We start from the raw sequence: 15,998 nt of genomic DNA, 5'->3' as shown, positions 1-15,998 counted from the left end.
ATGTTTTCGCTTTGTAGGTATTCTGTTCCTGCTTCGCTGGCGTCTACAACGAGTTCCTGCTCAAGGACACAGGCGTCAACATTGACATCATGATTCACAACGTGTTCATGTACATCGACTCGATCGTCTGCAACGCGGCAGTGCTGCTGGTGCGGGGCGAGGCATGGAGTGCGTTCTCTCGCGCTTCGGTTGCGACGCTCGTCAACCCGCTAGTCATCGCCATCGTCGTCAACGGTGCCATCTGCGGTATTGTGACGTCGATCTTTCTGAAGAGCCTCAACTCGATACTGAAGACGTTCGCAAGTGCGCTAGACCTGTCTGTGATGGCCGTGCTGTGCTGGATTATCTTCAAGATTCCCGTTGACACGTACACCGTTGCGGCGATTGCCATTGTGTCTGTCGCCATCTACTGCTACTCTCAGCAACCTGTCGTGAACAAGCCCAAAGAGACGCCGCACTGTCACGACGATGACGATTTGCAGCGCGGCCTTGTGAACGGTAACCAACGGAGCACTGTCGTGGCTGCGGAAAAGGGTGCTGTAATGAATGTATAGATAGTGTTGTGATGAGCATAAGTTTAACTAAGATGCGACTTCTAGCCAGTGCGCAGGTAGCCTGCAATTTCTACATTGACTGTTGCATACTGGTCACATCTCTCCGGCCGAGCCTGAGGGTACTGTTGTATGTAAAGCGCACGCATTCTCGGAAACCTAGTCTTTGTACATGATGCTGCTTTCGTCCGTCTATGATGTGGCTTTTTGACAATGCCGTTTGTCACTTTGTTACTGTGCAACATTCTGTTTTGGCAGCCGCAGCGGCGGTACTGGTGAGTAGTCTTCTGATTGGGCCACCTGTATAATTGCAGCTCATTAAAAGCCTGATCGGTCCACATTGAGTGTTGCATCTATTGACGGCACTACTGAGTGGTCGGTAACTTAGGTCACAGTTTATGATCGTAAGTTAATATGAAGTCACTTTATATTAAGTGCTTATAATAATTATGACAAGCAGTTTAAGTGTGACTCTAACAAGTGTAGGCAGTACTAGCTTGTGAAATATTTAAAAATGCCAATTTAAAACGATTAGTGGACCCGATTCTTTGCTGTAATAGGGGGAGGGGGTTTCTGGGTGCCAGCAACTTTGTTAAGCACCGTGTAATGGGCATTAACAAGGTTACAGGCACTCCAGAAACTCTTACTGCCAACATCATTCAGAAAGCGTGCAAGAGTGTGGCCAACATGGATTCTAGCGTGCAAGTTCTTCTTGCAAGATCTTTTTTTCCTGCCACGACACCGCTTGTGCTGTTCACCATACGCACTGCTAAGTGCATTGCAACTTTTACGATGTATACACTTGTAACATGAAAGCTCACCTTCGAGTTCCTTTTCATAGTTGATAAAAGCTCACGGTGTTGGCAGAAGCACGATGAGAATCGTCTGCGCACGTCTGCATAGTAGCACTTGCATTTTTGACAACACCCCTAGCATTTTTTTTTACTGTTGTACCGAATTTTAAGCACTTGTAAATGTTTAACTCAATTACCAGATGGAGCACTGTCTTTCAGCCCAAATGTTAATGGGGCATACAAACATTCATTTAAGTAGTTCCTGCCCCTTTAGGGGCAATCTGAAGCCCAACATGGTCACTTGTGGTAATGGTCAGCATGGCGCCAGCATTTGGAGCACAGGATTGTCACAGTGCATTCACCGAATAAGGCACATTTTTCAGTGCACATATTCATGTAGCGGTGAAGTTGTATGCACCACAACCACAACCTTGACAAGGTAATGTTTGAGTCATGCAGTCTGTTGACAAACGCTTCAAAGAAGCTGTGCTCATCAGCATTGCCATCAATGTATCATTAAGTGCATTAGCATTTGTAGCATTAAGTGGATCAGCACTTTGACAGGCATGGCTTTATGATTACCTGTTAGACATCAATGTAGGTTCCTTGGCAGTTCGAACCACCATTTCTACAATGCAGGTAATGCGCAAAGAAAAATAAACAGTCAACATCTGTCATCTGTTTCATCACAGCATGTTGACAAGTCTACATTTACAGTTTCATCAAAGATATCAAGACAGACTTGTTAGTAATTAGTAACCATCGTTAATGCAGTTATTTTGTTGCTGCATATGGCCAGCAAGGAAAACAAAGTGACAACACATGTCTGTTCTTTTGTTTTTGTCCATGTGTCATTGGCAATTGTATAAAAATGGTTATGTTTCACGATGAAAGTATAAACCAGGTGAAAAACCCTGTAACCGGAATGTCTGTCATTTTGGTAGTGTAGGTGCCCTGCTGGATGGATGTAAATTCTTTTTCTGTGTTTTTTTTTTTTTTTGTGCCTTTGACACTGTTTTATCTGTAACCTTGATTTAATCAAAGTGAGCTATGCCCCAATACGTGATGATGACATTAGAACTGAGTTTGCTGTATGTCTGTTGTTTGTGGTAATACAATAAGCGAGAGACATATATTGTGACAGGCAGCTGTTTGAGTGGCATCTATAAGCCAATCCAAGCATGCAATTAAAGGCAAATGAAAATACAGACACCCCCAGAGTGATTAAAATTCTTACTATACTAAACACTTCAAGATCATAAAAGGTTCACACCCTTTTGTGATTTTTATTTCTGTGTTTGCATTACGTTTTGTTCATCGCCAATTCATAAAATGAGAACTGGAAGGTTAGACATGCCCATTGTCATTTAGCACTCATTTAAGGACTGTCATTCTTGTATTATCACTCGTCATGTGTAACCTCTGTCACCTGAACTGCAGCACTTTATTTGTATTTGCCACCAATATAGTTATAAATGGTAGTTAAAAGAAAGCATGAACTTGATGCAGAAAGTGTCACTGAGGCTGTTCTTTGCACGCCATTTGAAATGTAACGGCAATAGATGCGCAAGGATTCAATATTAGGTGGTTCAAATTTTCGTTTGATGCCAACAAGCATTACAATTTTGGTTCCATGGGCCATTATGTTCTCAAAGCATTTTGAAACCACTTAATTTGAATGAGTTGAACAAATATTTTGCTTATAATCTGAACTTTTGTGGAGCTAACACCTCAACTGATTACAGGATGCGCGACTGATAAGAGTGCATTCATAAAGAATTGCATGGCTAAGATGTGCTCATGTTTGAGATAAAGGCTGCTGTGTATTTTTTGAAGTGTGCCAGTGCAAAGGAGCACTCTCGTAGTTGCCGAGAGTGTGACTGTTCTGGTCGTATATATGTTGGAACATGACTGGGTGCATATACTTGTTCATCTAATAAGTTGCAATTTTGTTTAAGGTGATAGCGTATGTAATCAGCTACGAATAATTCAGACTCCTAATAATTTGACCAGTTGCACCCTTCAAGTTTGAGTTGATGCAGCAACACTGTAATTATTTCTGGTTGAGTTTAATATTTTGGTGCAAGGCTTTATGTAATGTAGTCTGTAGCAAATGCCAAATGATCGCTGAGTTATTGTTTTATTAAGGAAACCAAACTTGCACAAATCGGAAAGGCTCCCATATTGCTAGGTGTGATTTATATAGACTAGAGCATCATGCTTGCTGAACTTTTATTAATTTATTCGTGGTTTCCGTGCTTTTTCACTATAAAGATGCACCTGCTTAAAGAGATTGAATGTTAAGCAACAGCTGCAGTTGGGACTCTTTCACTTTCAGCATGACAAAGCTTTCAAAATTAACAATTCAGTTCACATATTGTTGTAAACCACAATTCAAGTTCATTCTACCATTTTTTTAAATGTGTTCCTAGTCCATCATGCTTTCACAAAAAATCTTTTATATATATATATATATATATATATATATATATATATATATATATATATATGCATTCAGAAAAGGTGTGTGTTCTCTGTGAAGATGTTCCTTTAGTTTGCTATAGCAAGTCCAGCAACAAAACATATATCTCTTTTAAAACTATGCAATTCGTTTTATTGGCTTCTATAATATTTATTCCCATTGTATAGTAAATCCCCACAGAACTTTCTGATGCGAATCCTACGAGAAATTTAGAATGTAGGCTGGAGCTTGTCTGTGATACAAGTCGAGCGATGTCGTTTCTGTCTGCATATTGAATCTCAGCATAACAGTGTCACGATAATTACTATATCATGTTTACCGCCCATTCCGCATAGGCAGGTTTAATGACATTATTCAAAGACCTTCGGAACTCCTTTATTTCCAAAGCCAGTGTCATGTTTCTTACGTTGTTGTTAAATGTGGAAATAGTCATGCATTCAGTGAATGCCACAGGCCTGCATAGAACTTGTTTTGAGATGAAAAGTTTTGTTATAAAAAATATGTATCAAGGTGTATAATATTTTAATGCAGATGCATTTATTTACTTTCTTAAAAGTTTATTTATTTCCATTGTGTGCATATTGAGAACTGCACTCTTCAAGCGCTGCTGCTAAATCTGAAATCAAATGTGGTTGAAGCAAAAGAGGCAACTGTAGCGTACGTCGAGGATTGTCCAACACCAAATCATGACAGTTTTTGTGTTTATGTTGTGTAAGAGCAAGCGTGCTTCAACGAAAAGTCACAATTTCGCTGTTTTTGTTTTTTCATTACACATTTGTTTAGGGTCACCCAAGACATGCTGTTCAACAGTGTGTAAATTCAAGTGCTGAAAGACTGTTAGAACTTTGATAAACCGCTGACAGAATGGCTGCTATTGTTCTTAGTCATGTGGCAGGTACATTCGAACCTCGTCATATTGAATTATCGGATATAACGAAACAAATCCAACGTTTCTTGCAGATATCAGCTTGGAATCATTGTAATGAATACTATTGTTATAGCAAATATCAGATATAGCGAAAGTATTTTTGTGTTCGGGGCTACTTTATATTGACAAGGTTTAACTGTACTCAAATGGCATTTGGAGTTACGACATTAGGCAATTAGATCACCTATCCTCTATTTTTGACTGTTCTCCTACTTGAAGTACCACCCTGACTTCTTTCAACTGGAGGGCAGCTCTGCCCATCAACCAAAGTAGTTACTTTAAAGTAAAGGCCAACTGCAACAAAAATTTGGATTGCTTTTATTAAGCTTACTTTCAGATGTATGAATATATGCGGCATCCATACATATTACTTTTGAAATACTCAGTATGGCACCTGGGTATGACCTCAGAGATTCGGGGTTGTTGGCGGGATACTGAAAATCTCGAAGGCCTTGTTCTGGGACCTGTGTCAACCTGCTAACCTCCAGGTGCCTATGTTGTAATCTAAGGTGCCTTTTAAAGGCAGTTAATAATACAAAAAAAAAAAGATTTATGGCACCTGTAGCTCTGCCAAGGTTGCTTCGATAGCCAAAACAAATTTCATCACAGTTGGCGCTTGATGATGCTCCTCTGTAATTTCTGGAGTGAGGAGTTCATTGATAAATGTTAGACTCCAACAAGCTCATGTAGACATTAGGGCCGGTATTTTGTAGCGATGCCTTTCCGATGCTAATGCCTTTTCGCACTTGGTCAGTGGTCAGAGCGACGGTCCGCTTACATTATCAACGGGATCAGCCGGCCGTGAGCGGCGGATGATAAGACTAGTATAGAATAAAGCATAACGCATCACTATAAAATGCCTGCCTAGGATCACCTGATAATGATAAAGCTGTCAATCGTTAAGCGTTGCTGAAACACACTATTTCAATGAAGGAGTGAGTCTGCCTCCAATGTGTGGAGTCAGGTTGGTGTTCGAAAGGGAGGAATGTCTAGAAGTGTGGTCATTGTATGTGCCTGCAAGACAGATTTTGTTTCCCTTGTTTTGGTGGCGTTAGGTCCATTGACATAAAGACGAGCGACCAAAGTTTTTTTTCAGTAGCTGTTACCTTGTAGGGGAGGAAAAAAAAATGGTACGCATGTTTTATTTTTTTTTTTTGTTAAGACAAAAAGCGAATTTGTAGCAGCACATGGAAATAAAGATGCCTTCACGTCGACATGTGCCTTTTTTGTTTCTTCTGTGTGTTTTCTTCACTGCCTGCAGACCATGGCTGGAGCAGTACTTTTTTCCACTACACACATAGCATCGGTATCACCTGGCTGTGTATGTGCCTGCCAACTACCGTGAAAAAAAAAAATGCGTTTTTGAAAAAGTTTTGCATGTTGGCCTCCAAACCTTCTGCTGCAAGTCTACAAGGTGAAAGGACGCAAGAGGGGTACTTCCTTCAAGCAAGTTTTCACAATATTCCGACTCATTTTGCATACTGTTTCGCAACAATGTGGCTCTGGAGCAGAAACCATGTCTAGTATAAGCCACTGAACTCTTTAGGTAACACTAGAAATGTGCTCATTTTCAGTGCATTAATGTTTTAACATTTTATTTCATGACGTAGTAGTCGCTGTGTATACCACGATACATAAAATCGTAGTCTGATCACTGGTGTTTTGAATGAATGTATAGCAGTGATAATTTCTCGGACAGTTCTTGAGAATTCTTATGTGAAACTTCAAAGAAGCACCTCAAGGAACATGAATGAAAGTAATAATTTGCTATTTTTAGTTTAAGTACTGAGAGTAATAAAAAAAACCTGGCTCCTAGTTCCCAACTTTTGTAGATCAGATCACGCAGAAAAATTATGACGATTTGTTGGCGTCGATACTAGCCTTAGTGATGCCTAAGCTATGCAGGAAAGCAGTAGCTTTGCAAATGTGAAATCTGGTAAGTTCCTATTGTAGAGGGAGCATTTCCTTTTACACATTGCAGCGGGCACCTGGTTCGTTTCGTACTGCCTTTTTTTAAGGCTTGCAAAGCAATGGTTGTCAGGTCAGGGAGTTCAGTCACGTTTTTGTCCAAGCAATGTGGTCTAGCGTGTGTTCAACTGCTGCTGGTGCCTCCACATGCTTTGTTCAGTTTCTATACAGTAAAGAATAAAGGCACTTGCACAGGCAGTGTTCAAAATGTAGAAAACTAAACCTTTTCATCGCCTGCGTCGTCGTCGAGGGTAAACTCAAGTACACGTAGTTATTTTCTAAATATCGATTGGAACTGGACAAGTCACATTTTATTTCGTCTTATAATGACGAGTGGTTGAGTGCTAATGACAGAATTATAATGAGGAGCGCCTTCGCCATCGGGCTAGTACTTCAATGTCCCAGGGGAGTCTCTAATAGTGTACTCCATTTACCTCAATTTTTTTATTACTAAAGCTCTGTTCGCGATAATATTGACACCTTAGACATTATTGAGCACTAATCTATCCCTTTAGCTTGACTTAATATTTGCCTTTCGTGTCCCTTTAAACATTACGTTGCCAGTCGACCAATGCGGAAAGTTTGAGTAGGTTTATTCGGGAAGTGTTTCGAGCAGTGGAGGCTAGCTTCGACAATATACCTCCGCTCAGTTTTATTTTTTCCAGGCTCCCCACTCTGCCGAAAGTGGTCAAATCTGACAAATAGTTAAAGTTCAGTCGTCATTTCAGATAGTGCCCGACATTGCTAATAGAAGAACTCCAACAGAAATGTTTAACAGCGCGTAAAAAAACTCTTGATCAAATTGATCGATTTCTATAGGCACGGTAACGAAAGACTTAATGCTGTGAGTGTGCAAATACATGTGTGGTCATGCTGTAAGCAAGCGAACTGTGCTCTAGCCCCAAAACTGAGTCGCTGCTCAGCACAAGGTTGCAGGTTTGGTTCCCTCTTTGTCTTCTAAACGTTACATCTGCCAGTTTGCTCTCGACTGCTGCTGCTGTTGTAGGATGTCATTTAACTTTCGTCATCCTCCAAATGCTAGCCCCATAGAAGAGGAAATATACGTTCTCCTGTGTGATAACTTCTGGTGCAAGAAAAGCAAAAGCGAAAAAATTTTTTTAATTCTTTAGTACACAATATAAAGCCCGTTGCACTTGCAAAAAGCCCATATTTAGTTCCAATAGTTGAAAAAATAGACCAAACGTATAAGCTTCCATTTACCTTAGAATATCTCACCATAGTCAGCTATCGACCAGATGTCGATAGCTCCTTCACGAATTTTGCTCCCTAAGGTTAAACAATGCCCAACTAGTTGAACATGACACTTATAGTGCGCGTTACACGTGCAATTTTCAATGGCCATTGAGTTAAGAACATTTGAAATTCTAGGACATTACCCCACTTGAATGAGTTTCATCGCTGCTACACAGCAAAACATCAATGACCAATAATCTGACGCGAAGCGCTTGTGACGCTTCCAGCACAAGGTTCTGCATCTTTGAAAGTATTCAATCTTGAAACTTATCTAAACATCTTTTTAAAAAGCACATTTTCATTGCTGTAGGTTTTAAACATTTAAAATATTTTGTTATTTTTATTTACATTATCAAAATGTTTTTTACGATTTACAGACTGTAGTCAGTTTTGTGTCGAGTGCTCTGGCAACGTTAAAACTGCTGGCTGATGTGTTTATATCATGGCTTGGGTTCAACATTCATTGTAGGTGCAAGCAAAGAAGTTACTTTTACAAGGAAGATAGTTTCTCGCTATCACATTTCTGGGAACACCATGTTGCATTATTGTAAGCACAGTGTTGAGGGTACCCATGCCGTCTGCTCGAAGGCTTTCAAGATTTCGATACAGTTCTATGCAACTCCATCAACTAAACAGACCATTGACTTGACAGTTGTTGAAGCTGCCCATGTAGCAATGTCACTCCACCGTTGAGTCAACAGATTATCAATTCAAAGCTCTGAAACGCCTATGTGACACCACTGCAACAATAGTTGTTAATTCTGTGAACATGAAATATTTATTTACAGGATATGACCTTTCTCCCACAGCTCCACTCACGACACCATCAGTTCGTCTGCACTGTCTATTTGAGAATCGAGATCATCGTCCTCGCTACCTCCTTCGGACATCCTTTCCTCATGCCCCTCTTTCTCCTTGAACTTGCGGAGTGTCTCAATGTACCTCAACAGGTACTTGTTGTGATCGCAAACCTTCGAAAGCTCTGTATGCCTCAGCCCCACATTCTTCGTCACAGTCCTCAATGTTGCCATTATGTTCCGCGACCTCTCCTTCAACACCTCGCCGTGACCTTTCAGCAGCGTTACGACCCACGTGACGTAGAAGTGCACGTGCGTGGTGGACTCCAGTTTTGCACCCACGAAGTTGAGCAGTTTCTCAACGTAGACCTGCGGCAGCGACCGGCACACGAGCTCAATCTGTCCAACAGGAATGCCCTCGATGACCTCCGTAGTCAGCTCCTCTTCGTTGAGCCGAAATGCCGCCACAACAGACCGGACGTAGTCCTTCTCTCGCGCCGCTGCCCGTATAGTTGCCGGCGTCACGCCCTGCTCCAGTTCGAAGGGGTCAAACACCAGGGCGTTGTCGAGGGAGTAAACGAGCACCCCCTCGGTGGTTGCGGCGGCCCACGCCCGGCCCGTCGGCGAGAATGACACCGCACTGACTCTCACTTCGGGCTTGAAGCTGCGGCTTGAGAGGTCGCCCTTCTTGACGCCGGGCAAGGAGAGAGCGGTTTCCTCCGAGGCAGCACGCTCTTCGACGAGCGCCATGTTGCCAAACTCGGTGATCTTCCGGCGGCTGATGAAGTCATCGACGGCGTCGAGCGAGTGGTTGCACGTCACCTCGAACTTCTTGAGCAAGAGCTGCTCGTGGACGTGGTAGATGCAGACGAACTTGGAACGGCCTGCCGCGAGAATGCACTCGCCGTCGGCCGAGTAACAGAGGGTGGTGAACGCCTGCGTCTGGGCCAGCCTCTTGGCTGTGATGATGTCCGTGTCTCGACGACCGCTCGTCAAGTCGCGTTTGCCTGCAGAGACGTAAGCAGATTGCCATAGCTGCTGAGACCAGCACTGCACAGTATTTAGGAGAAAAAAAAAGTTAACTAATAGCACAAGCAAGCCTTGTGGTTGATAAAGGGCCCCTCACCAGGGCCAATCCCAAATTTTGGTTACACACTATAAGTTGTAAGGCACTGTCTCGGGAGCACCTTACAGGACATATGTTTCAGATTGGTTGATAATTAGAGGAGGCAAGCTTCACTGCTAACGTAGACAACCCCATTTTTCTCAACTAGCGTCCGCAAGTGACTTTGCTTTCCCGCCTTCTGCCTCACCGAAGCCAAGAGACCAAGCCACACTCACGTCTCGAACCCAGCCTCCTTTTTTTTTAGGCTTCTGTTCCCTTTTCTACAGTGCAGCACATTCCTTGTGGCGGAACTGCGCATTCTACATTGCATGATTTACCAAGGTCACGTGCCATTATCGGCGACGTTGCAGGCAGCGCATCCTACGTCGAGGCGGAGTACACTTGAGTGTGTGACCTTGACTCTCCCACTGGAAGCGGGGCTCCCCCGAGAGGAAGGACGAGCTGGCTTCTGTTTGAAATTTAGCCGTTCTTGCACCACAGAGCTGCTTGATATTTTGCATAAACGATTTCCACCACGGGATCTATCATCTGCACTTGTCTGTTTGCAATGCCCAAACATGGTGAGGGGCTCTTTAAATGGTTTCCGCTGGCACATAGCCGTTGATAACAGAAAAGCTTCCGAGTTACAGATACGTGTTAAACATTTTCTTTTGTATTTTAAAGGATGGAAGTCATGTGACCCAAGAAAATAACTTTACAAGCTATTGTGAGCAACTGAGAGCAACAACAACAAAAAAAAAAACTATGGGCCATGTTAGATGAGACAGTCAGAGGGAGCACTGCCTTCAGTGAGAGAGAGTCAAGGTCAGACATTCAAATGCCTCGACGTGCGCTGCCTGCAACGTCGCCAATAATGGCACATGACCTTGGTAAATCATGCAATACAGGATGTGCAGAATCACATACGTCTGTAAGCAAGTGCCATTTTTCTTACTTTAACAACTCCAATGTAACGTATACATTTATCATGCATTTCTGAAAATAATGTTAATGCCATACTGCCTGCTTGTTGAACTTCGTCCATCACTCATTCATTGTCTTATTTCAGCATTCATTCTTTACAAGAAAAGTACAAATGCCAGGGACAAGGGCAAGAAGCTGCTGTTCCATAAGGTTGACAAAGGCCCCTGTCTCTACTGTATTGTGCATACATCATTCCCACGTGAACTAATACACTAAAGAATATTGTTTCAAGACGTACATATTGATATCTCAACCAAAAAATGTTTAGATTATTCACACAATATATAGTTCCTTTCTAACAGAATTACACATTGATAGTTTATGGTTAAAGAAAGAAAAAGATTGCATAAAAATATATTTTACACAGAAGAACAAAGAACATTTCTTCATTTAAAGAATGAACAAAGAAAACTAACATAACTACGGCATATATATTTTGCTTCACAGTCACGCAGTTAATAACATACTTAAAATTCTGGTGCGAAATGGCATTTATATTGATACAGAACAATATCTATGTTTTTATTTCTAGAATTGTTAAGTAGGACTGACATTCAACGCTGCTGCCTATCTTTTCCCTGATTAGCTCACAAAAAAGGCACAGCCCAAGCTTCCTACTCTACTCTACTGCACTGTTAGTTGTTCGCCACGATTAATAAAAGTCTGGTAGCTTGCCAACAAGCTATGACCTGTATGATGTGTTTCTTAAACAGTAAGGTAGGTATTGATGATAGGTAGCACAAATTGTAACATAAAATGAAAAAAAAAAAATGCAATGGGATGGCCAAGCGCCTTTTTATTGTCGGTTCAGGTTTTGCACTATTTGTCATTCATAAATATACAGATTTCTACCCTATTGGACAAGATATTTTTTCAATCAGAAATAGCTCGTTCTTACTTTCATAGCATTTCAAAAGGCTTTTTAACAAAGTGAAGCTGTCAGACAGGCTTAGCATCTCAGTGACTGACTATTAGCTGCAGCCAATAAAGTTCTAAGGGTTGTTTCTGGCAGTACCTTCAATGGATCCCACTTGGCTGCTTCCCTGCGGTTCGAAGAACACAATGGCACCATCCAGGGTGGCCACGGCAAACTCGCATCCATCTGGCCGAAACTCAACGGTCAGTGCATCCGCTGTCAGTGGAATCGCCTCTCGACCACCGCCTTTCTCTGCAAACAGGTTCCAGACACGACACGTCTTGTCCCAGGACGAACTGACCAGGACCGACTCCATTCCAGGACCAAACGCAAGACCGGAGACACAGCTCTCATGTCCAGCTAAGACATCAAGCAGACGACCCGTCTGCAGCGCCCACACGAACACTTCAAAAGTGTCCTGTAAAAAATTGTGCAGAAACCATCGGAGGATGAATGTCAAAGTGGTAGCTTCGCAGTACATTTATCTGTTGCCGGAAGACATAATTGCCGCTGAAAGGACATACTTTAGTGGCAATTATGTCTCACAGTAAGCACCAACTAGGCCAACAAGTTCTTCTGAAGCTGCTGGGACATTTATTGAAAAGATTGATTGGTTAAACCATTGGCAACAAGGCTGGCAATGCGCCGGGTTGGAGGTATTGCTGGTTCAAAAAGCTATGCGTGGATGCTGTGGCAGCCAGTATTCGCTGACAACTTCCGAAATAGATGACATCATGTGCTCACCTCAGGAGTGGTTTGATTTTTTTCTTTTTAATTGATATTTGAAAATAAAGGTAGGCTAATATCAACTTTTTCTAATACAGTTTGAATACGAATACCAAGTATCTAACATCCACAGTCAAACACAGACACACATACGTATTTACGGCTGGAATATTTATTTGTGTATAATTGGGTACCACACCTGTACTGACTAGTCTAAAAAAGATAGCTATCAGGGAAAAGAATCATTTTGGAGCACAATTCTGAGGCGCCTGTTACTGGGTTGAGCATCGGTGTAACCGCGCATGTCCCGCTGCTCGCATGTCCGTTGTCTTTTTTCGCAGCTGGCTTGTCGGCGTCCCTTGGCGTAACCGCGCAAATGCGCTCGTGCCACTGCTCACGCGTTCCGTCTTCTTCCACAGCTGGCTCCAATGCCGCTCATCATGCCAGCATTCCCATACTGCCCCTCCCTCTGCAAAGGCACTCACAGCACTGGCCCACTGCCAGTCGGTGCGGTGATTTCGGTCTCAAATTCTTTGCCTCAACATATTGTGAAATGAAAACACGTATACAGCTGCGCTCAAATTTCTCAAAATCCGCGAGTCGTGCGGTTATGCCAACGAGCCAGCTGTGGAAGAAGACGATGGCGAACGCGCGAGCGTGTTTGCGTGGTTACGCCGAGGGACGCCGATGCTCAACGCAGGAACAGGCGCCTAAGAATTGCGCTCTAAAACTGCGCTTATATAAGAAAAATTCAGTTTTTTTTACAATTTCAAGTTAACGGGGTTTTACTGTACTGTGTTTAGCAGGTGAAAAACATCAACAAGACTTTAAGGCTGTTGCGAAATATTTGGTTAGCTTGAAATACAGTTGCTGACCGATAACTTAGACTTGGCGTGAACTGCCAAAAAATAATCGAGAGTTTGAAATACCAGATGTGCCACGGGTGTAGCCTCATCTCAGATGTCATGCTTCTGGTATCAAAAATGTACATTTTTGCAAACTTTTCGTGAGGCGTCCTTTTGTACTTCCAAGTGTAAAATTTGATGCAGAAGTTGCCATATATTTACACAATTCGACACTAGGCCTTCGATGTAGCCTGAAATTTCTCTTTCTCTAGTGTTCTAACCTAACCTTTAGTGTCCTAGCCTAGCTTAACCTAACCTGAAACAAAAATCAAAGCAACAACAGTCAGAGGATGGAGGATATTACCTGTGAGCCAGCACAGACAACCTCGCCACTTGTGTCAACAGCCAGAGATGCGAACTGGACAGCCCTCGGAGCCGTCAGCGTCTTGAAGTTGCGGTATCGTTTCAGGTCGTAGGCACGAACGGTGCCATCGAGAGATGCCGAGAGGATGGCTTTGCCATTCTGAGTGAAGGCCACTGCAGCCACTCCAGCGGCATGGTCCGTGAAAGTCACAAAACAGAAACCGTTTCCTGTGTTCCACAGCTTCACCTGCATTGCAAGGCAACAGAAAGATGAAGGTGCTGAAGTTTCAACTGCCTCCTGACACAACGGAATTTGGAATATGCAACAAGAATACCGCGAGTTTAGATCAGTCAATGATGACCATGGTCATCTTGACGTGAGAGTGGAGGACATTACACTTTGATCTATTGGTCGTCACCGGCTTTCCAGGTACTGCTTTGTAACATGGGAAATTTGCTTTGTAATATGGGAAATGCTAAGCATGATGTCACAACATGCTTGTGGTCATGTGCATGATTCAAAGTATAACAGCGTGACTTTTGAGCAAGGACAAAACCAAAGAACCACAGACGAGGGCAAGCGCTGACTTTCAACTACTTGTCCGAGTTCTTCGGTTCTGTCCTCGTTCAAGAAGTTGCGCTGTTATACTTTGAATCATGCAGAACGAACTGGCCCAATATTTGATGTTACTAAGTCAAGTGCAGTTGGGTGTGACATGTAAACGCTGTCTCGACAGCCATAAATGCCAAGCAAAACAAAGTAGTGCCGTAATAATGATGGTGAACTGACTCTAGAGAAGATAACAGACCTTGCCGTCATCTCCTCCAGTCACAAGGTTTGCACCGTCTGGAGAGTATGCGAGGCAAGCCATGTTGTTGGCATGCCCCTGCTGCTTGAGAACAAACGACTCTGACTGCCACTCCCAGACGACCAACTGTCCACGTCGCCCACTTCCCAGCGCAATCCAGTCGCCCGTAGGGTTGAAGCATGCTGCTGTGACTTCGTGGTCCGAAACATTCAGGGACTGGATCAGGTTGTAGTCGGGCATCTCGTGCAGGAGAAACGACCCATTGGAAAAGGCGGTGACCAGCATATGATTTCCACCATGGTAGCATGCTGCCAACAGGTTCACGTGCTGTCCGCCTTCCACCTTAAGCGCATCCTTCAGGAAGTGCTTCCCTGTTCGGCGGTAGCGAACCCTCTCCACCTCAACGTCACCTCCAACGTCATCGTCGGGTATGACGTCAGCCGTCTTGTCGTCAACGTCACCATCCTCCTGCTCTGACGTCGCAACACGGCGTCGTCTGCTTGACAACGACGAGGCCGCGTCGTCTGCGATCACGAATCCGGACAAGTCGCAAGACGCATCCCAAACGCACAGTTGTCCATTTCGGCTGAGCGTAAAGACATCCGCGGAGTCTTTGTCGAAGAAGCAGTTGACGATGATGTCGCTGTGGCTGGACAAGGTGTTGATGCCGAAGTTCTTCATCTTGTGAAGCGCTGTCACCCGGACCGACATGTCCTTGCTGCCAATGGCGAGAAGGCGCGAATCGGAGGACCACTCGACGCACGTGACCGCATCGTAGGCCGTATTCAGCACTCGCTCCAGCGCGAACGGCGTGAAATCGCGCCTGGCGTAGCCGGGCGTTCGATACACGAACACAGAATTGTCCTTGGCGACGGCGAAGTACTTGCCGTCCGGGCTGAACTTCACCGTTGACACGGGCTTGCGGAAGTGGTGTCGGTGGATGACAGTTCGCGACACGAGGCTGCATAGCAGGGCTTCGCCGGTTTCGTTGACGGCGATAAAGAGGAAGCCCGAGGGCGCGATGTCGACGGCGGTAAAGTTGTAGCGGCTCTCAATAGGCAGCGTTTCTGATTTGTTGTTGCGCAGATCGAAGAGCGAGAGTCGGTTGCCGACCGGCGCTACGACGGTGTTTCCATCCGGCGTGAACAGTAGGTTCCCCTTGCGGTACACCGTGCCGATCAGGTTGGAAAACTTGAACGCGAACTTCATCGTCACAGCGGGGGGTTTTTCTCGCTACGGAATATAAGCGGGGCACACAGATGTCAGAGAAATACACACGAGTTTCATCGTACTATAACCGTACGCCATAGACGCAACGTGCTTTGAACTGTGGGCGCCGCCATGTTACTGTTAGTAGCCACGATTGCTACAATGTGTCGCCAGCGTCGTGGTTGCATGCTGCGCGACGCATTGTGACGACAAAAAATAAACACAATGCAACTATATAGCAAATTTTCAACGCACGACTCAATAATT

At 43.8% G+C, this 15,998-nt stretch overlaps 2 protein-coding genes across 2 annotated transcripts in view; one reads left to right on the top strand and one right to left on the bottom strand.

Moving 5' to 3' along the window:
• The window catches only part of LOC119464178 (UDP-galactose transporter senju), a 45,051-nt gene extending 39,708 nt beyond the window's left edge, over window positions 1-5,343 (top strand). Inside the window, exon 6 of the mRNA XM_037725036.2 lies at window positions 18-5,343. Coding sequence (XP_037580964.1) covers window positions 18-554 — 537 coding nt within the window. The 3' untranslated portion in view covers window positions 555-5,343. The remainder of the gene's footprint in view (window positions 1-17) is intronic.
• A 3,386-nt stretch (window positions 5,344-8,729) lies between these two features.
• On the bottom strand, window positions 8,730-15,881 carry LOC119464177 (periodic tryptophan protein 2 homolog). The gene is made up of 4 exons (XM_037725035.2): window positions 14,523-15,881; window positions 13,715-13,960; window positions 11,879-12,197; window positions 8,730-9,781 (listed from the first exon to the last, which is right to left on the bottom strand). The coding sequence occupies exons 1-4, from the start codon at window positions 15,729-15,731 to the stop codon at window positions 8,793-8,795; spliced, it is 2,763 nt and encodes a 920-aa protein (XP_037580963.1). The 5' UTR covers window positions 15,732-15,881; the 3' UTR covers window positions 8,730-8,792.
• Window positions 15,882-15,998: the final 117 nt, after the last annotated feature.

Source organism: Dermacentor silvarum, chromosome 9 (genome assembly GCF_013339745.2).
Source record: "Dermacentor silvarum isolate Dsil-2018 chromosome 9, BIME_Dsil_1.4, whole genome shotgun sequence".
NCBI classification, from domain to species: Eukaryota; Metazoa; Arthropoda; class Arachnida; order Ixodida; family Ixodidae; genus Dermacentor; species Dermacentor silvarum.
The sequence above is the reverse complement of the archived record's forward strand: the minus strand, read 5'-3'. Positions and strand labels throughout refer to the sequence as shown.

What these genes read in the sequence shown, in the direction of transcription:
- LOC119464177 (XM_037725035.2), bottom strand. Translation starts at nt 15,731, where the DNA reads ATGAAGTTCGCGTTCAAGTTTTCCAACCTGATCGGCACGGTGTACCGC. An exon ending in CTGGAGGAGATGACGGCAAG is followed by an intron (nt 13,961 to 14,522) that starts GTCTGTTATCTT and finishes CTTGCAATGCAG; the next exon opens with GTGAAGCTGTGGAACACAGG. An exon ending in TTGTCTGTGCTGGCTCACAG is followed by an intron (nt 12,198 to 13,714) that starts GTAATATCCTCC and finishes AATTTTTTACAG; the next exon opens with GACACTTTTGAAGTGTTCGT.